This window comes from Melanotaenia boesemani, chromosome 22, assembly GCF_017639745.1.
Source record: "Melanotaenia boesemani isolate fMelBoe1 chromosome 22, fMelBoe1.pri, whole genome shotgun sequence".
Taxonomy (NCBI): Eukaryota; Metazoa; Chordata; class Actinopteri; order Atheriniformes; family Melanotaeniidae; genus Melanotaenia; species Melanotaenia boesemani.
This window is the reverse complement of record NC_055703.1, coordinates 7,995,423-8,017,496: the sequence shown is the minus strand read 5'-3', so window position 1 is coordinate 8,017,496 and position 22,074 is coordinate 7,995,423. Positions and strand designations below refer to the sequence as shown.

General features: G+C 38.9%; 1 protein-coding gene across 6 annotated transcripts in view; it reads right to left on the bottom strand.

The window, feature by feature from the left end:
* LOC121633964 (centrosomal protein of 128 kDa) overlaps positions 1–22,074 on the bottom strand; it is a 58,802-nt gene that overhangs the window by 8,418 nt on the left and 28,310 nt on the right. For all 6 annotated transcript variants that reach the window (XM_041976323.1, XM_041976326.1, XM_041976325.1 and 3 more), the window contains 5 exons: positions 21,228–21,392; positions 14,079–14,138; positions 9,004–9,196; positions 2,669–2,718; positions 1,520–1,543 (listed from right to left, as the gene is read on the bottom strand). In XM_041976323.1, coding sequence (XP_041832257.1) covers positions 1,520–1,543; positions 2,669–2,718; positions 9,004–9,196; positions 14,079–14,138; positions 21,228–21,392 — 492 coding nt within the window. The remainder of the gene's footprint in view (positions 1–1,519; positions 1,544–2,668; positions 2,719–9,003; positions 9,197–14,078; positions 14,139–21,227; positions 21,393–22,074) is intronic.

The following is a 22,074-nucleotide window of genomic DNA, read 5'->3' as shown; positions in this document are numbered from 1 at the left end:
AAATGACAAGAATCTATTTACTCTAACAACTCGCATCATGAAAATCCTTCAGAGACTGTTATTGGTTCACCTCAATAAGCTAGACAACACATTTTGGGACCCATTACAGTTTACATCGTCTACCTGCTTCAGAGAGCCCACTCTCATCTGGACCAATCAGGCAGTATGTTGAGGATCCCGTTCGTTGAGTATTTTTAATACAATTCAACTGTTTTGTTATGTGAGAAGGTAAATTCAAGGTGCATACCTCCACAACCACCTGGATTTATGACTACCTAACAAACGGACACAATGTGTGAGACTGAAAGGTCTGAGATGGTAGTCAGCAGCACAAGGAACTGTACTCTCACCATTTTTCTTCACACCTCACACCTCCAATACAACTCTGAGTCCTGTCATCTACAGGATACTCTGATTCTTTTCATATTACATATTTACACGTTACCATGTGCATGGCAACTTACAAATCAACAGGAGACACATGTTTAATCTCTGCTGCCACCTACAGAACAACCACAAGGAGCTATAGATGAACCCCCACTGCTTTTTCTGTATTGCGGCGGCACCTTTTTTGTGAGTCCTAATGACCTCGTATCTGCAAACAAGGACAGCACTGTGGATGTCTGGACTGATGGCGTTAGACAGTAGTCCACCGTTACTAATGTGGGCATCTTATCTGGTGTTATCAAAGTTATTCTGTTTTTCATATCAGTCATCAGTCCATTAAAGTCTAAAACTCTGCATCATCTGACAGAAACTGCTTCAATCCACACTGGAATATAAAACTAATCTAATAATTTATCAGAAGTTGGTTAAGAAACAGCTTCAAACTTTCTATTTTATATCCAGTTTTTAGGCTGAAGGACAGCTTTATTTATTTAATTTATCGCAGATCATATCGTCATTGCAACTTTCAACAGTGTTATTGCTTATTGCATGTTTCCCCTGATTTCGTGAGATCGTATCGTGAGATACAGTATTTCACATATTGACTGGAGTAACTTTTAACAGCTGGAAGTTTTTCTAAATGTATATATCTTTACATTTCTAGATCTCTGTTGTAATCCAAACCACCTGATTTGACTCGCCTCACAATACAAATTGAAGTAAGATGTATTAAGCCAGAAAGATATAACAATTTTACCAAATTTATCCCGTGGGACAGATTGGACCCTCTGCCAGGATGATTTTGGCCCCTGGGCCATATGTTTAACACCACTGATCTAGGAGATACATCTCTTTCAGGGACGCCGTTACACATTTCAGCATAACATCATTAAACTACATACTATATCTATTACAGAATGGCTTTGTGGTTAAAAATAATCCAGGTTTTGGATAGATTATTTTTACTTCTAGCAATTAAAATTAAGATGTGCTAATATTTTAATTAGTACATCTTTTCTTTGATTTTAAACACAATGTTAGTTTATGAAATTTGTCATTGCATTGTTTTTATTTACATAGCTTACTACCTTACTTATTTATTTTTTGCATGTGAGGTTGTATTTAAGCTTACCGTCTCCAGATCCAGTACCTGATCCTAGAAGGATACATATAACAAAAATATTACTTAAAATGAAAATGTAAAGATAAAAATAACTTTTCTGTGTGTTAAAAAGGCTTTTAAGAGTATGAAACAGTGAATTCAGATAAAAGTTTAAAATGGTGATGAACAGAGAGACTCAGTCCATGCATGTTTGGAAGAGGAGAGAAAAAGGGTGTTCCAACATAACAAGGAAAGGAAATGCAGGGGGTCTGAAGAGTCTCACAACAGACTTCTTATGGCATGCAAACAAAGACAACATGCTCACAGCAATCATCCAGCTCCCGACTGATGTTCCCACTCTAACGATGTGTAAGTGATGCTATGCTTCTTATCTGTCACTCAAATGCACACCTGTTCTTCCCTCGTAGAGCCAGCCTCCTCCGCTTTGTCTACAACGTGTTGATGATTTCTAACAGGTGTATGACCCCCCCCCCCCCCCCCCAGATCAGTTCATTCTCAACTTCTATCAGTCTTTTCTCTTTACATGCAAATCTCTTTCTCCTCATCCTCATCATGATTAAATCCCAGACAGATCACAGACTCCGACAGGTGTTAATATGCAGCCACAGATGTAAAACCCCCTATCAAACACACACACACACACACACACACCTTCTGGTTAGATCGGCTTCCTTGCAGAGTTTTTGGTGTGTTTACACACTCACATCTGCTTTTCTGTTTAATGCTGTGTTAAGGACCTGTGAGGGACTGGGGGCCAGTCCATTCCAGAGCAGGTGAGTGGGTGGCCTGCCAAATGTACCAGCCTGGAGAATGGAGACAAGGCCTTTAGTAGCTTTTACACTCCAAGGACTCGTGTCTGCAGTAATTAGCTGCTTGTCCAAGCAAGGCTGTAAGGAGTCTGTCAGCTCACAGTTGTGCAGTAATTTTGGAGATGAAATATCACAGAACTCTGAGTTTCCTCAGCCTGACGGCTACTCTGAACCAACCCATCTGATGTGCAAAAAAGAAAAGAATTGGAGGAAAATGTGGTGAATATAGGCAACAGTTTCCTCATACAGAGTAAATGTAGTGAAAGATTGATATGAAAAAGAAACAAAATCTATGTAGAGTGCAGACAAACACAAACTGTATAGATCAGCAGAGATAAATGATGCAGACCTGAAGGCGTCTTATTTCTTCCTCTTTCCGTCGACTTCTTTCCAAAAGCTCTGCAATGAGAAGTTTGCATAAGGTAACATGTTTGTGTGGATAAGCTGAGTTCCAAACATAATGATACCTGAAATCTTGAGCTTTTTTTATGAACTTTATTCTGATTTAGGCTGGTCTGGATTCAGTCCTCCTGGAACTACTTCTGTTGGTAACTCTGGCACATTTGGACTGAGTTAGATTATAATGACTTGTATTGAGATGGACAATCTAAGTGGATTAAAACTGCTCAGATTAGAACTGATTTAAGTAGTTTGTATCTTAAGCCTGGTACACACATAACGATATCTGAACTTTTTTTTGTCCCGATTTTGCCTCTTCCCGACCTCGGATGGCAAACGCCAGATCATCGTGAGATTTCCCTGTCCAATTATCATTTGGTCTGTGGTGTGTTACGTGTCGATTTGTCCAGATAATCCACTCCGAAACGGGTAATAGCCGACAATTGGGAACATTGAACATGTTTAATATTTCAGCGCCAATTTCTGAGGAACGCCGACGACTCGTGCATTGTGACTGCGTGGATGGTGACGTGGTACAGAATGTAGCCAATCAGAGTGAGCTGGCCGTGGAACAAAGAAGTAAATGAAGTCCGTCTTCACGCCGTCTCCAGTTTGTTGTTTTTTTTTTTTTTTTTCCAGTTCTGGCTTTTCTGTTAACAGTAGTCCCAAGACCACTGTCACGGCCCTTTCTTTGTGGCCGTGTTCTTTAATTATGTGTGTGTGCAGGTGAAGCTGGAGTGTACTTGGCTGTGCGTGCGTGCGTCAAGGGCCCGACGCACTGCGCGTATAAACGATCCGCCTACGGCCGGCCTCATTCTCTCTCTTTTCCTCGCTCCGCTCCCAGGCCGCACCTGCACCCGCTGCACCTTGCTTTTGCTTTACTTTTAGTTTAGTTTTACACCATCCAACACTGCACTCATTATATTCTTACACCTAACCATGCACGCACCTACACTTCTGATTTTGCAGACAGCCACACTCCATGGTTAATCTTTCGTTAATAAATAATTATAATTGGCCTAATTTGCTGTTTGGCGTTGTTTTGTTGTAGCCGTGAGCCAGGTTATGACACCACCATCATTCCCTTGTACTATATATCCCCTTCCATGCTGTGTGTTGTGTTTTCTGATTGTTACTATGATTCTTCTTCTTCGTTTTTTGCCGATTGTTTCTATAGTTCTTCTTCTATGTTTCGACCTTTGTCCGGCTCGGAGGACTAGATTGTAGCTGAATTGCTGGACAGCATCCTTGTGTGTGTGTTGTTCTGTGATTACATTTTCGGAGCACACCACACACAGTACGATCTAAACAGATTGTTTTTATCTTCACGTGTGAGATCTCGATCAGATAAAAAAAGCTCATAAGATTAAACAAATCGTTATGTGTACCAGGCTTAACTGGATGTATACTGAACCTGCTTGTTCTCAGCACCTTTTTTACCTGCTTATACAGCAGGTGACATTCAAACATTTGACAATTCTGTGATAAGAAAAATCTAAATTAGATTTTTTTTTTAGCATCATGGATGCCACTTCCTCCAGACTAAAGAGGAGACGGATCATTGGGCTTTATTATCATTCTGTTCAAGAGCCCACATCTCTTATGGTATGGGGGTGCAATAGTGTCCATGGCAACTTGAACATCTGGAAAGGCAGCATTAATGCTGGAAGGTATATGCAGGTTTAGAGCAGCATTTGGACCGAGGAGGACAATGTTAAACCCACTGCATCCATCACAATAGCATGGCTTCATAATACAATTGCTTGACATTTTGCACATCATAAAATGCAAAATACAGCAAATACGGTTGAGCAGATAGAATCATATCAGAGAAGAATAAGAAGACATTCCTTTCCAAAAGGTCCGGCAGCTGGTCTCCTCAGTTCCTGGATGTTTCTGGATTGTTAAAAGAGGAGATGCTACACAGGGGCAAACATGGCCCTGTATTTAACTTTTTAAATCCACTCTTTACCAAACTTTTCTTTTTTATCTAAAAAGATTTATTTTTAATTGAAGCACTAAGCTTGTAAATTACTATCACTGATGAGATGTTGAAGATTTACTGAGCAGTTTTCTTATATTAAACAACTATACTTACCCAGCTTTTTTCCAGTAAGAATGAGGGATATCTAAACTATTTAAATATAATATTTCCCTTTATGTGAATGACACTAAATAATTATTGTTAAACATTTTTTTTATTATCTTAATTCATGTTTATCAAACCATTATCCCCCATTTAAGTGCCAACACCGGCCATTTTGGTTTGGATTATTGTTCCAGTTTGCTGCAGGACAAAAACCGCACATCAGACAAACACAGTGAGATACTGACACCACTTCTCTCGCTGCACACAGCCGAAAAGTCAACAACAGTTTCAGCAAACATTTTACTGGCATTGCTCTTTTATTTGATATGAAGTCCATCTCAAGACATTCCTACAAACTCAGCGTCCAGCATTTCTTTCTTTTTTGACAACTGAATCCCCCCCCCAAGCTCACACAAGCCAAAACACTACAGAAAAACCCCAAAAGCCTGACAATCAACTTTAAAACCAGTAGAAAATAGGAACAGTTGTCTACTACTTATCTTTGCTGACTCACACTCAGTCTCATCTCACCTGAAAACTGCAGTTGCTTCTGTTATACTAGAACCACTGTTATCTACACATGCAGGGAAGAAGCCAACAGGGAGCACTGCACAAGGTCTGCAGGAAAATAAACTGCTGCTAGACACAAATAATTCACTGACAGAAAGGCTGTGTGGCTTTGCACAATATTGGCAGTTAAGAGCCTGCTGAAGAAAAAAACAAGTACAAAAACAAGAGCGTATAGTACAGTTTCCAATTTATGTTCACTAATTTGATTTGCAGCCCTCCGTGGTTGATCATATTGCTCTACATGTATGTAAAGGTCGTGGTCCCACAGAAACATGAAATGACAGAAGGAGAAAACACATTAATATGACAACATGTAGGAAGCAGAATTGATCAAATCTGTGCCTTCACTTCAAACAAGCAGATGTTACTCCTGTGACTTTCATTATGTTCACATCTAATTACTACAGACTCTGTATCGGCGCTTTTGCCTGCAGTTCAGATTGGCAAGCCAACTTCTAGCCAAAAAAGCTGAGTGGATAAGCCGGATCAGCTAAATTTTGTTGGCCTATGTACAAATTCTATTTTTACAAACACCTCTCTTGAGTTTTCCAACAGGATTCTGTGATCATTCTTACTGAATACAAGATTTCTGCTGCTCAACAGGCTGTGGTGGTTGTCTGATTCTCCTCCTGATAATGTGTCATATTTTCTGTAGGAGAAAGATCTGGACTACAGATGATGCAAGTAGAAAAGGTCTGGCATTGTCCTGCTGAAATAACTGTGAAGCTTCTAGGAAAAGATGTCACCTTCATAGCAGCATGTTGTTCCAAAATTAAATTAAATATACGCCTCTGCCTCAATGATGCATTTACACATAGGCAAGTAATCCATGCCATGGATGCTGATGGACCCCCTCAACACAAACTCTGACTTATGAATCTTTCTCTGATAACAGCCTGGATGAGTTTGACTTTCTACTCCATCTTAGATGAGCACATGCTCTCAAAATACAGCAACATTTCTGTGTAGAGCTGATATGTGGCCTCCTTGGATTCAGCGGTGGGCTGTGCTGAGGAAAAACAGTTACTCCAGGTGCTTCTGAGCCTATGTCGCAATACTGATCATGGTGGCAACATGGTTTGAATCTCCTTGAATCTTTCAGTAGTTGAAAGAAAAAAGTTCTTTACAATCCTGCATTGACTCAAGTGGTCAATCTTTGCTTGGAAAAAACTATATTTTATAATTTATATTTTGTTTAATCTTCTATAACATTACTTGGATTTTCTAAATGTCTTTGTTTCCCTTCAAATTTTATGAGTGTTTTGTGAGCATTAAATTCTAATTTTGCTAATATTTTCTATATACACTTAAGTTGATCAATAAAAATACTGGAAAGCAATTTTTGGATTTTTGTCTGTTAAAATAAATTAACAGGATTTCAAATTAAAAGAACAATTGTTGCCACAGATAAGCATAAGGAGATATTGTCTGGGGTGTTTGCTTACTTTGTTTTAAAGCACACTACTCTGCAGAAAGCTGGAGTGCTTAAAAATAATTTAGATAAAAGAAAAACAAAATACAGGATGATTTTTAATGAATGTAAGGAGCCTTAATGCAGATTATGGGTATTTTCTTTGTGCGATTAGCAGAAATCTCGATTCTGTACAGCCATGGGCCATCTGAGGTAAGTCTGAGGCAAATTTCAGATTCAAATAGTTTAAAAAAAACGTTTCAAACTAATCTTGTAGGCAGCGATAATTTGACATTCAACCTTCTAATCTAGCCAAAGCAGCAATGTTCCACAAAATCACCTAACTGAATGACACTATTCAAAGTTCATGAAAAAAAATACAGTTTGAAACACACCCTACTGAGCTGATGAAGATGCGCTTAGAGTGATCAAAAACACTTTCACTGCTGATTAAGTGAAAGAGCTTTCTCAGCTATTTGCAAACACTTGTTCAATATGCAAAAGAGGTGAATAAATTTACTCCCATAATAAACTGGTTCATATTCAACATTTTTCTCATTGATTGCATGCCTTTATCGCTAACCACTTCCAAGCTATTTGCTATAGAAGACTAAATTTAAAGCCATTAAGGTGTTTTCTCACGCATTTGAAATTGTACAGAGAATGACCCATGCACAGTAGGAAAAAAGGAGAAAAAAAAATGAACTGAGTTCAAACACATGCACAGATAGCCATTTCCCCAAGCATCTACTTCAACAAACGGTAATGGTTATTATTTTTAGTGATGGGGTGATAATAGGATAAATGAGAGAGAAGGAGAACAAAAGATAAGTGCCTGACTAGGATGTTTACATGGAACATCTAAAGACCCTGTGCAGTTTCATTAAGCTGTGGCATATCCACATACATATACCCTCTTTTCATGGTTATCCACCAAAGGATTTCAGTTTTTGTTTTTTTTTTAACAGGTATTAACTCTGGTCCATATCAGATCATCAAATGAGTTGTGGCAGAATCCCAGACTATATTAAAGATGGACGGAGCCATCTCTGCCATCTTGGCAGCGTCATGCGTTTTGTCATTTCTGGAAACTCCAAAATTGGGCAAAGAGTTGGAGCTGAGAGGGGGACTGTGAAAATTGGGGTTGGATGACCGTTGATCATCAAAACTCCAAGCTGCCTGTAGCTAAGAGCTAACCCGGAGCTCATGGTAGCTACCCAGCTAACGGAGGTAGACGGGCTAAAGCTAAGCCGGCTAAAAACCGTGGTTGTGCTGCACTCTACCTTCTTGCCGCAGATATTGGATACCTGTCACTCAAACAGACATGCCCTAATTATGCCAAATTTCGAGATTAATTAACATCCAAACAAATGCGTTAGAAAAAAATTCACAGTTGTCATGAAGGTAAACCTCAGCTATTAAGCCTAAAATGTTTTTTTTTGTACCAGGCTTTAAACATGTTTATTTCGGCTGTGAATTGGTCTTTTTAACATGGGAGTCTATGGACATTGACTCTGTTTTGGAGCCAGCCCCTAGCAGATGTGGGGTGAACTGCAATTTTTTGCACTTCCGCAGAGGCTTTACATTTTACTGCCGAGGGTTGCTGCTTGGTCTGAACATGATCAGCACCACTGACAGACAGCTCTGGTGCTGTCCGTGGTGCTGAAATGCTCCGTTGTGCTAAGTTTAAACATGACCAGCACCACAGTTCTGGTGCTGTCCATGGTGCTAAAATGCTCAGTAGCGCTAAGTCTGAACCATAGACTCTACATAAAAGATGGACGGAGCCTCCGTGACATCACCCGTAGGTTTCTGAAGAGCTGAACTGAAGCTCATTGGGCGGTTCCCACCATCGCCATCTTGTCAAACAGACACGCCCCTAATTATGCCGAATTTTAAGATTAGTTATATAAAAAAATTCACCCCCATCACAGTTGCCATGAAGGTAAACTTGAGCTGTTAATTCTAAAATGTTTTTGTACCAGGCTTTAAACATGTTTATTTCTGCTGTGAAGGTCTTTTTAACATGGAAGCATATGGGGATTGACTGTTTTGGAGCCAGCCCCTAGTGGGTGAGGGGTGTACTGCAATTTTTTGCACTTCCGCAGAGGCTTTACATTTTACTGCCAGAGGTTGCTGCTTGGGCAGAGTGAATTAAAGTAACCATGTGAGAAAATTCAGCATGTAAATATTTAAAAAAAAATAAAAATCTTACCTTTATTTTCAATGCTGAGAGAGTCCAGCAGCTTCTGCTGCTGGTCCAGCCTTTGTAGAAGAGTCCCCAGTTCCGAGTCCCGGCTCTGCCTGATGGTCTTTAACTGATCCCTGGTCTGGTGATACAGCTTCCTCAGGCGCTGTTCTCTTGTGCCGCGCTCCCGGACCTCCTCACACAGCCAGCGCAGCTTGGTCTGGTTGGTTCAGCAAATAACCACAAGTTCAAGGACAAGAGTTTAAGAAAACTTGAGGAATCCAGCCGGAATTTCGACTGAAGTATGTTATGGACAACCCAGAGAAGGATTATGCATACTGGAAGCATGCCCCTTGGTCAGGTGAGACCAAACTAGAGCTGTTTGACCATTGATTGTGTATGGAGAAAAAAGGGAAAGGCGTATAACCCGAAGAACACTATCTCCAAAGTGAAACACATATTATGCTGTGGGAATGCTTCAGTGCAGAGCCCTGCATTGGGAGTGGGATCCCAAGGATCCTGTGAGAACCAACACAAATCTTGGATAATGGGGTTTTCAGGTTGCATTGGACAGGATTGGGTTGCTAAGAATGAACAGCAGGTCCCAAATTTATTGTCATTTTGTGTCTGTGAGCACATTTTAGTAGCAGCTGGAAACCAGAGTCTCTTAGCAATATATTCTTTCTGCACAGCAATCTAAAGCAAGCTAGATATCTGTTTTATTGATCTGTATTATCTTTGAGTAATTCTTGTGTCTTATTTCTGAGCCATTCTGAGCACAGAAAGCCCAATTGTGTTTTTCAATGCAAAAGTTTAAGTTATAAGCTATTGCTCAATTTAATGTGATATTAGAACATGTTTAATAGATTTGTTTTTTATACCTGCATAAATTTAGACATCGTAGAGTTTTTGACCTCAGGTTATATGAACATTGTGATTCAGAACTGAGAGATTTTTGCTGAACAATTTAGTCTTCTGTTATATAGAGACCAACTGATAAAATGGCTATAATAAATGGTACATATAAAGTTGTTTTAGTTGGTCTATGTTTGGGTCAGCAGTAGCGCGGGGGAGTAACTGAGACAGGCAGCGGGAATGGGCGGGACTGAGACTGAAAAAAATAGTCCCGTGTAGGGCTCTATTCAGTGCGTCTGGAACTGTGAATCTCATCAGGGTGGAAGAAATGAAGAAAGAAAGATATGTGAAGATTTTAAAAGAAATCCTAAAACAGTCAGCAACAAAACTGGGTCTGGGACATCACAGCCCTCCACCACAACAATCCAAAACACAAGTTACTCCTAGTAAAGAACTGTCTCCAGAAGACCAAAGAGAATGCAACTAAGGACCCATTCACACCAGCCTGTTTGATTCGAATCCGAGTCCCTTTGCCTGTAAAGTCTGCTTTGTTTGGGGTATTGTGAATGCATAGATTCTCTGATTCGGATAAAAGAAGCAGGTTCAGTCCGCCTACAAAGGTGAGTTTCAGTTCACTTCAAGTGGACCAAATACAGGAAGCAGACTACATCTTCTGCTTCCTGCATGTAGTTTGGTATGGCCTTGTGGGTAAAACGCAGGACATTGTGGATAAATGCTACCAAAACATACTTGTGTTTAGGACAGTAAAAACAGGTAAAAACAGCGATAGCTATATTGTCAGAGGAAAACATGTCACACTAGCGCCACTTCTGGTGAGAACAGGAACATGTTATTAAAAAGGATTAGATCGTTTGGTTAAAGTGCGAACGTGATCTCGGTACAGAAGAATGCCCCTGCAACTGAACCGATTCCCTAATTGTACCGAGTCTAGAGTATTATCCTGGTGTGAACGCTTTTAGGGGGGTAAAAATTTTGTCTCTGGTAGGTTTTTTTTATAGAATAGTTTAATTTCTGTGTGCAAAGGTTAAATAATGTAAATATCCTCAATAAAACTAGGATTTATTTTAAAAGCTGTTTTAAAATTCTTTGCTTTGCTAAGAGAGAATTTAGGAAATACTTTAATAACAATTCAGTTTTCTTAAGGGGGCTAACAATTTTGGCCTCAACAACAAAAAAAAAAAAAGTAGAGAAACTTAATTTTCTAACAAAGGGAAGCTGAAACAAGAGCAACCTTTTTTTGGTTTTGTTTTGTTTGTACTCCTCATCTAAATGCTCTCAGAGTAAGACTCATTTTGGCTGCATATTGTAGTTAAATGTACAGTATGCTTACACAACAGGCTGCAGTATAAACCTGCTAAATTATATTCCACCCACATAAAACCTTCTAACTATGTAGCTTATCATTTTCTATGTTCTCCAGTGTTTATTCTAGTAAATGCATAATCCTATCAGAAGAATTTTGACAGGAGACATTCATTATGTTGATAAACACTTTGAATTTTAACGCAGTATCATGTATCAATGCCAGAGACATAATTACATTTCTGCTGTAAGATTACAATATTGAACAGGAACTGATTTGTCTTGGGAAAAAAGCCTGGTGGTAAATATCAAAGGAAGACAGTGATAAGAAGGCAACATGTTGAATCAAAACTATATCTCATAATGCCTTGAGTTAAAAACAAGAAAACATTAGTTTAACTACGGCACTTAAATATTTGTTGTATGAGGTAATTGAAAAAGGTCTTTTCTATGTAATTATGGAACAAACATTAGTTTTACTGTAGTAATCATTTTAAAGGAGTAAAAAAATATCTAAATATTTGAAGTATCAGACTGTCCTGTCATGTGTTTGACTTTGTTTCATAGTCAGCTTTAGTTTTAGCCACCTTTGTCACTGTGTTTTCTTTAAATGCATTTTATAGCACCACCATTGTACCGTCTAACTGCTCAATGAGCAACTATCTCACATCCTGCCGCACATAGGCTACAATCACACTGCAGGCTGAAGTGACCCACATCTGATTTTTTTTGCCCCTATGCGACCTGTATCTCATCTTTTCATAACAGTCTGAACGACCCAGGCCACTTGGATATGTGGTCCTAAATTCGATACGTATCTGAACTTTTGCCATGCGACTTCAGTCTGAACAACCAGGTTGCATTAATTCGACCTACATGTCATACATGACATTGTTTATAAACTCCTTATCTGTAAAGGCGCTCACATCACTCTCTCACCAATCCTGGCTGCGACTCCGTAGCTACACCTTTCTCTGTACAGACAGCGCCACAAAATGCCATGGTCACAAATCTGGCTCTCATCTTTTGTAATCTCCTTAAAACGATGCCATTGAAAATGTGCTGGCTACGGTTGGACAATAATATTAAAATTGCAAAATACGCTCTGCTGTTACCGTCCATGCTTACTTCCACAAACACAAAGATGTTACACACGCTGTTGTGTCTTTTTACACATGCAGGACATTTTTGGTGCACATAAGGTTCATACAGGAGACCACATACAAGTTGCATTTAATTGGAAATGTGAACGGACGCTCAAAAAGATCGGATTTCACAAAAAAATCCGAATTGAGCATTGTGCCCTGCAAACTGAACGTAGTCAGAGAGACCAAAATCTCTGTTCAAGTTGGAGTGTTGGTCATCTTTGGCCTTTTTTCAGTTATGGAGAAGAACAGTACAGCTATCCCATGCTTTATTTCCCACTGTGGACAGTATCCCCTTGATGTGAGCAGGATTGCCTGCCTATTAGCTCAGTTTCTATGTGTCCATGCACATAAACCAAAGATTTTTTCCTAACATTTTTCAGGTCTAGGTGTCAAAACAATCTCCCCAAAATGTCCTGTCTGTCTGCACAGTCAGTGTTCGCTCCCTTCTACCTTGAGCTCAGAGAAGAATGACAGTGTGATAAAAAGCCAATGAAAAGCAGATAATGGGTGAGTTTTCTCTGATTGGCTCTGATCAGCAGTTGTACACAATGTTGTGTGTGGTTTGAAATTGTGACTGACAGCATGAGGTGTCCAGTTCAATGAAGAATGACACAGACGAGAATCATGGAAGCTGATCCCCATTTTCAACTGAATTACAACTGATTCCAGTTTCAATTGGAAATTGCTCATATGTGGTTGCCATCTATCATCCCCACTACTTCAAGAGTTTTAATGTTGTCTGGGCAAAAGAACAAGAAACACCGGATGAGAGTTGAATGCATTTCAGCCTCCTGTCTGTGTCACGTCAGGGATCAATTCTCCTCCAGAAGGTCAGACAGAGACATTTGAGTTAATAAAAAGAAAAAAATTAAAAATTCAACTGCAGCTGCATTCACTTCTAAAGAAGCATCAGACTGAGAATAAACTCACTCTCAGTGTTTGAGCTGCAACAGGAAGCCGATCTGAAGAGGATCCGTGGAAAAAATATTAATCGTGGTTGACAAAACTACTAATAGGAGAAGCTGCTGTGTATTAAAAAAAGAAAAAGAAACGAAATACTGGATGCATATAGCTGGTTGAGCAGACATAAACATTTCATATCATATGTCAAAGAGGAGCTGACTTTCACAGAATTTAAGCCCAAGTAGATAATAATCATGAAAAAGATTAAACATAAACCTGGAGGAGGGAAATTTGCCGGAAGCAGCACAACCTCATGAGCCATTTCAAAGTTTGAAATGTTTAATTTCATTCAGTTAAATGAAGCGAGAGCTCCAAGTTTCTTTGTAAAATAGTGTTTTGTTTCTTCTTAACATGTAATGTGCTTTAAATAAAGATAAATATTTCCCCTATCTTGCATTCTGGTTCACATCAATTTAAATAACTATACATGTTTAAGGATAATAAAAAGCAATTCTAATAATGTATTGAAATAAGGTGCTGAGAGCAACATTGTGTGATTAATAAATTAGACAAACCATGACAACATGGCGGTTATTAAAATCACTTTTTCAATCACACAGCATCAGGAGCTCAGATGCTTCAAAAAATAAATAAATGTGTTGTTTAGATTTAAAAAAACCTTGAAAAGGCAACATTTAAACCGAAGCACGTCCAGTTCATCAAACTGAAAACCAACTAATTTCTATTTCTAGAAACAATCATTTTAGATTCTAGTGCTAATTAATATGGTGTATTCTGAATTATATGATTAATAATGACTGATAAAGATAAATAGAGAAAGGAAAACAACATAACATCACATAATGCAAATACCTTAGTCTCAGCTAGCCAGTGGTGTGGATCTCTCACTAATCCAGGTCTCTGGGAGATTGCCTGTTAGAGAAAAGAGGTAAATGTAAATGTGAGCTGTGGTGCCATTTTTAGCATCAATTAAACTATTCTGTGCTTAAAACAAATCTACACTGAGACAAATTCTGTATATTAAGAATACAAGTTGTATAAAATACCAAAAAACAAACTGAAAAAAAACAGAAACATGCAAAGAGAAACTGCAGGATGTAAGCAGGATGTAAGGAAAACCACAGTGAATAACAACATAGGTGGACAAGCAAGACAATGGAAATCAGAGAAAAAGGTCTCCTGTCAAAACCCTTGCCGTTAGCAAAGAGCAACTTCTGACAACTTAAATAGGCATACATGTGTTTAGCAGCATATGTCATTACATACACAGGTGCATGCACACCTATGAGCAGAGGTTGTGTGAGTCATAAAAATGAGCTCAGGGAATGTGCTCCATCCTGCCAGATAAGCTTGTCAGCATCAGCAATGCACACTGACTGCCAACTCTTAATGACTGCTGACCACACACAAACACATACACACTACATAAAGTCAGATACACAGATGAGTACTGCTGCAAAACTATTTGATAATCATTTGAGAGCAAAAGCATCCGGAACCCGAAAGCCTAAGGCTTTTTTTTTTTTTTTTTAAGATTATTCCAGCTGTGGATGTTCTTAATTTCCACTGAGGTTTAGGGTGCCTTTGGGGGGGGGGGGGGGGGTATCCTGTGATGGAAAAAGAAGGGCCAAAGTGGACATGCTGCTATTGGTATTTTACTTGAAGAGAAATATGCTCTATTTCAGAATACACTTACCAGCCACTTTATTAGATACATCTTGCTACTATAGGGTCGGATCACCTTTTTCCTTTACAATTACCTTCATTCTTGGTGGCATATATTCAACAAGACGACTGTTGAGGCCAATGAAGTACAATTAACTCATTCTTATGTTCAAGAAGGGAGTTGGAGATTATTTAAGCTTTGTGACATGGTGATTATCCTGCTGGAAGTAGCCATCAGAAGATGGTACACTGAAAATGGTGGTTCTAAATCCATACACTCCAGCCCCACTGATGACTCAACTGGATTAAGCAGGTACAGAAAATGTACAGATGGATGAAGGTATAGAAAATAAATGGTCTCAGTGTCTTTGCTATTTTTTTTTAAATTCCTTCCTGCTACATGAGTACAAAGGAAAACAGAAGACATAAGTAACATACATTCACAAAAACACACACAGCCATGAGGGAAGTTGACAAAAAAAAGAAAAAAAACAAAAAATCTGCTTTTTCCAACTACACCCTTGTGGTGAGACACTGATGCATGATGCACTCAGAAAATGACAGATTTTTCCAGACCCTTTCTGTCCCAAATCTGAGCAAACAATACTCTCACCACAAAGGCACGCCAACACTTTTTTCTGGTTGTCACTCAAAACCAGAAACATGAATCCCCAAAGTTGTTGCTGTGGCAGATCCGAGTTTAAAGTCATGCCACTATAAAGAAGGTCTCTGTCACTGAGAGTGTACAGCCGTATGTCAGACCATGTGACCATGTAGGAGGTTGAAAACATGTCTGAGCTTCTCGCTCGCAGTCTCCTATCTCTTTTTTGAACCATCAAAGGCTGTTTGGCACAGCGGCAGAAAAAAAGGAGGTGAAACTGTTGAAAAACTTACCAGGTAGGCATGTAGTTCAAAGTGTTGTGTGGGGGCTTGTACTGAAAAATTCCACTATTTCTAAAGGAGAAGTGAGGTGGAAACTAAGTGTGTGTCACCGCTAATTTAAATATGTTACCGCCTGGTTTATGTCTTCTTTGGGATGTGAGGAAACGTGTACTGGTGTGTTTTTGGAGCCTGTATAAGTCTCACTGAGAAAATAAAGAAGATTTAAAGGCTTTTAGACCAATGATTCTCAAACATTTTACATCACGTCCCACCTCTGAGAACATCAGCCTCTCTATGTGCTTATTTTATGACTGACATTAAAATACATTAAAAGAGACCAACCCTTTTCTATCAGGCACACTTCAGACAAATAAAAACATTATTTATTGTTGAGTGGTGGCAGCAAGCATTGTAAAAGGGGTTTATTATCAGAACTGGGATTTAACCCCTTAATGTGAATGTATGATATTTGATACATACCATTTATGAGGCCTGTTGTGTCACTTTATAATAAAAACTAAATGTTAAAAACCCTGTTGTATAAAATCTGATACTTATGACATAACACACAGTAATAAACTGAACACATATGCAAAATATGTGCTTTTTTTACTTTACGTTATGTTAAAGGGTCAAATAAAATATTAAAATACTAAAAAAAAAATATTTATTCACTGGTTTAGGTGTTAAAGGGTTAAACTTTGTCACATAACTTAAATGTAACCCTTCAGCCAAGTCCTTATTACCCTGAGGGGTTTGGGGCTATTTTGTTTGAATAGTTGCAGCCTTTACAACACTGCCCACGTCGTGCTGCATCACAGCTGTAAACTGGAAGAAGCTCACAGGCACAGGTCAAAATGTATTAATTTAGCTAGTAACGGAAAAACACACAGTTATGTTGACAAACCATGTAAAACCCCAGATATGAAAGTTTGAATTGCTCGGAGCATAATTTTTAAATTAGATGATATCAAAATTCTTCAGTGTACCACTAGTGGAAGCAGAGTGCCACCAGTGGTGCATGTACCAATTTAAGAACTATGGTTGTAGACCAAAGCAAATACAGGTTAATGTTGGCTTAACAGGAAGTGAGGACAATCAATAAAGATGTTTTTGTAGATATTCTCACTTTAGCACTTTTCGTCATTAACCAGTTATGGAAAAAAGCCTGTAAAGATTGAGAGGAACATGACAGATGTTGCAGGCGGGAGATTGTTTGATCTCATAATCTTACACTGTGGATGATCTTAATCTGACATACAACTAGCTTTTTAGAAAAAGTAAAACCTTTCTGAATGAATGAATAAATAAAAAAATAAAATGCTGTCCCCACTTTGCTACTCCCCATGAAATAAGTAAATCCATCACTGATTGTGGCACAATTAGGACAACGCACAGCAGGTGCGTTTCTTATCTAAGATGGAGGATTTATTTAACTTTAAATTATTATTTTGGTATCTATGGAGTCCCAAAAACCTCTCCATGCAGGATACTACAGAGACTGCAGTTGTGCATAAAGCTGTGTTTGGGCCACCCTTAGCCAATGCACACAAAGAAACATTTGAATTGTGCTCAGAAATACATGAAGACTCATTTTTAAACTGTTTTATTCACTGATGAATGTGGTGCTACACTGGATGGATGAGATGGATGGAGTTCTGGGTGGCTTGTTGATGACCACCATGTCCAAACAAGGACGAGATTTGTAAAGGGAATCTGTCCAGTTTCTAACTGACCATCGTGACTTTTGCAGTAAAGACAATGCACCATCCCAAGCTACAAAACATACCATTAAATCTTTGGCTGCTGTGGGTATAAAAGGAGAAAATTCATGGTGCCACTATCATCCCCTGACCTCAACCCTATACAGAATCTGTGAAGCATTTTGAAAGGCATATTCACACTGGCTGTTTGGTCAGCTTTAAATGAACTCTGGTCAGTTTGTTTGGAGTAGTTTAACCCATAAAGGCCCAACCCATGAAAAAAGGTAAGAAAAGTTAGGGGGGGGGGGGGGGGGGGTCTACCATTTATTAACATGTGTTAGTTTCAAATTATTATAATGTGGTTTTCTGCTTCTGGGTATCTATTAGGGAACAGAAGACAAGTATCAGATTGTGTTCAACAGGATTTTAAGCAAAGTTTTACCATAAATTGAAGCAAAATGTCTCAGAAACTGTATGTGACAAATATGTCACGTCGGGTTCTTATGGGTTAAATGCTCACTGACTAAAGAAGGAACTCTGGTCTGCTTGAAAACCAGGGGTCTCAGTTCACTTGTAAGTGAACCCTGGTGCAGTTCGCCTGCTGTGTAAAAAGAAAAGGACTATCCAGTGAACCAAAGAGAGGAAGTGACGTAGGACGCATCGTAACTTGACATGTTGGATAGCTCTTTCCCTCTCCTGCTGCTCATACTAGAGAGATTCCTGTGAAAATTGTATTAGGTTTGAACAGCAAAGTGAAAACAGAAACCCCAAAACTGAATAAATTTATTGTTATTTTACTGTAACATTTTTAGTCCTGGCCAATCCATGAGCCGGATTTTTTTTTTTCTTTTATGTTGGTCAGAGGTCGTTTTGGGAGATATTGCCCCTACCGAGCAGTTGTTGTAACTGTGGGACGTTGTTCAGGTGGTTTGGTCTGCTGGAGTAAAGTGCAGTGTGAAACCAAACCAAACCAAAGGAGGGTATGAAGTTTTTTAGAATTCCCTGTCCAATCAAAAAGTCCCCCAGACTATCCTGGTGTGAATGCACCTTAAAAGGAAGATCTAAATGTCTAGTATATCCCAAATAGCTACTCTAATAGGGTCTGTATTCATGCAGTTATTTCCAGAACTTTAAATCTGTGGGACAAACACCATCTTTGTTAAAAACCTCTACAGTTAAGACATAATTTTTATCAACATGAGATTTACAACACAATAAATTCGCTGTGAAGTTCTCAATATTACACACGGTTTCTCTTAACCTTCTTTTATGTCTTTAAACTTGTATACTACTTCTTGCACCTTTAAAATTAACATAGGGGAGAAGGTTGCGGGGTATAATGGGGGAGCCAACTCCTAATAAATCCTTTTAAGTATTAATGATCCCCCTCATTAAGCCAATCACTGGTAAGTTTGACTTATTTGCAAAATGACAGAATACAGATGAGGTAAGGTGTTGGCTTGCATGTCTGACTGCATCACCACTGGACCAGAAGGAGAAATCTATAGGAGCAGATAAGAGCAGGCTAGGTTAATTAGCCCAGAGCAGCAGAGGAGAAGCATTTGTAAAAGAAAAAGGAGAAAAAGGGAGTGGGGTGGGAGGGTGTGTGTGTGTGTGTGTACCATTGTTGTTATCAGTGTCTAAGAAAGTAGATGCTTCCGGAGGGCAAGCGTTGCTTGGCATTCGTGTCTGTCTGTGGCAGTATTATAGCTTCGCTGCATGGGATAAGATGACGTGTGTGTGTGTGTGTGTGTGCGTGTGTAGCTCAAAAAGTGAGGAAATTTGTGTTTGGTTGATTATTTTGCCAAAGCTTATCCCTTGTTTCTCAGACTTCAATCATCCATTCCAATAAATTACACCAAACAATCCAACAGCAGCACAAGCTGTTTGGCACTGAGAGAATGAACCCATGTACTCAACTCTGCTGCTCATCCCACAAATGCATTTTACTTATAAATCTCGTTCCATCTAAAAGGGAAATTAACTTCCCAGTGGTATAAGATTTATTGCTGAGAAACATTCTTAAAACAAAGAAATAATAAACTGCTTTATTTTTGTGGAGAGTCTAGCACCAATTAGGAAAGCATGTGATTTGCAATATCATTGGTGTATACTGAAAATACAATACCTGAGATAAATAAATAAACACTTAAATATATGGTGTTAATCTCAGGTGTACTAAAGCAGTTATTCCTCAGGGATCTGTACTTGGACCAGGTCTGTTTTCACTAAAGATGCTTCTTTTGGGCAACATCAGAAAACATGACATAAGTTTCTACTGTGCTGATGATACTGAGCTTCATTTGTCAATGAAACCTGAAGAAACCAGTCAGTACCTGTCTCTATGGGCACTGAGGCATGGCTAAATTCAGCAAAAACTGAAGCTATTGTTAAAAGATCAGACATTCTCCGTCAACCATCTTTGTACCATCTTTGGGCGATATCGTTGGCTTCTAGTACAACTGTGAGGAACCTTGGGGACATCTTTGATTAAGACTTATCTTTTCTACTTAATATTAAGCAGACATCTAGAGCAGCTTTTATTTTTTTATTTACTAGAGGAATACTGCCAAGAATCCCAAGATTCTGTCTTTATGTGATGCTGAAAAACTCATTCATGCTTTTATCTCATCAAGGTTTTATGAAATGCCGTTTTAAGCTGATTCTCCCAAAGTTTTTGTTAATAATCATTCAGCTGATTAAAAATCAAGTGCTGACCAGCACAGTCAAGTTGGGTTTTTAGCCTTCCCTCCCTGAAAAAATTTAGAGATGAATACAAATTTTATCTCATTACCTACAAAGCCCTTAGCAGTTTAGCCTCATCTTACACAGAAAAACCTCAGTTTCCTACAAATTTTTGTTTCCCACAGTTCTGGCCCCCATAAGATTCCCAGAATTTTAGGGGCCATAATGGGAAGCAGAGGCTTTAGTTTACAGGCCCATCTTTTACAGAACCAGAAGCTAGTTTGTGTGCAGGACACAAAAACTTCATCAGGGCTTCAAGGTTTAAAGCTTGTCTATCTTGTCCCTATCTTACACATGGCAAACAGAGTTCAACTGAAACTGGAGACATGTTGAGTCATTCTTAATTTCACATCCTTATAAATCACATCACATACAAACAAGCAGCAAAGTGGGATTCATTAGGGCAAAGTGCACTTATTAGATAATTATCAAATCAAGAAATGAGTAGTAAAATAAGCCTACAATTTGGAAAAACAAATACATATGTGACAATCCAATCAGGTTTCCTGCATCGATGACAATGCCATCAGTTTTCTACGAGAAGCAATAACATATGATAACACAAACGAACAAAACAAGACTTGTTAAAGGTTGAGTTTACCGGCTTTCACCAACTCCATATAGTGTTTTCTCCAAACACTGTTCAGCATGAACTGACACAAAGCCAAAGTTAACAAGAAGCTGATTTGTTGATCCTTTCTTATTTGGCTCTTGCCTCTTTTTAAAATAGTTTTACTGTGGACAGTAAAGTGGGGACAAACAAAGAAGGGGAGAGAGATGCAGCTTCAGCCTCCACAGAAAGAGCACAAACACGTCCAGGTGAGCTGCAGAGATGTCCCAACAATTAGCGTTAGACACGAATATTTTCTACAGGGCTTTGTGAACTGTCAAGGCTAATTATTCAATAATGGACCGGTCCCTGTGTTTTTTATTCACCTTTTTTGCCAAAAATCTTAAATTCACCTTTAAATATACAAATGAAAAAAAGAATAAATAAAGTAAATACCTGTAGTTTATCTTCTTCGTTCCAAGCCAGGCTTCGGCATGCTGCATCCAGCTCCTCACCCATAGAAGTAAGAACAGCACCCTGCTCGTTTTCCATCTGCAACAACTTCTGCTCCAGGCTGACCACCTCCGACTCAGCTGTACGTCTCTGCTCGGCTGACCTAACCTGAGGACAACGGCACAAATTAGCTACCATTTTAATGCCTTTTGGATCTTACAAGATACTAATGCAATATCTTTCCCATTATTGACTTAACTTGAACAACTTTGGACCTCAGTTAGGTGTTCAGTTTCCTCCCAAACAAACATTTCTAGCTATATTTCCTTTTCTGGCCAGTACCATTAATAGTTTCACGGTCTCTACCAGGACACAGCCAATCGATTTATCAGAGGACAAGAACCCAGTGATCGGTGCTGTCTGGGGAGTATGGATCATTGTTCTGTTGCAGAGATAATAAACCTTCCATGTAACATTAATTAGGACCTGTTTTCTACTCTTAACCGATATCAAATCAATACAGCTCCTCTGAAAAAGGCCCCATACAACTTATCAGGCACCTTTCAGGGAGTTGAATTAAGGTCAATACATCATCAACTTTTATAAAGCACCTGAGGACACACTGATATAGCCCATTTTCTTTTTCTTTCTTTTCTATAACACTGCTTATTTGGCATCACTTAACCTTTAAAAACATTCTTCTTTTTGTATGATCAAACAGTTTTACAGATATCCTTGATTTTGGGGCTGGGGAGGAAGAAAGAGAGGAAAGTTTTTCTAAATTCAGTATTTTTGTCTATTCTTGTTGTCCACTCCAAAAATAACAGATACACCGAATCTTTCCAAAGGC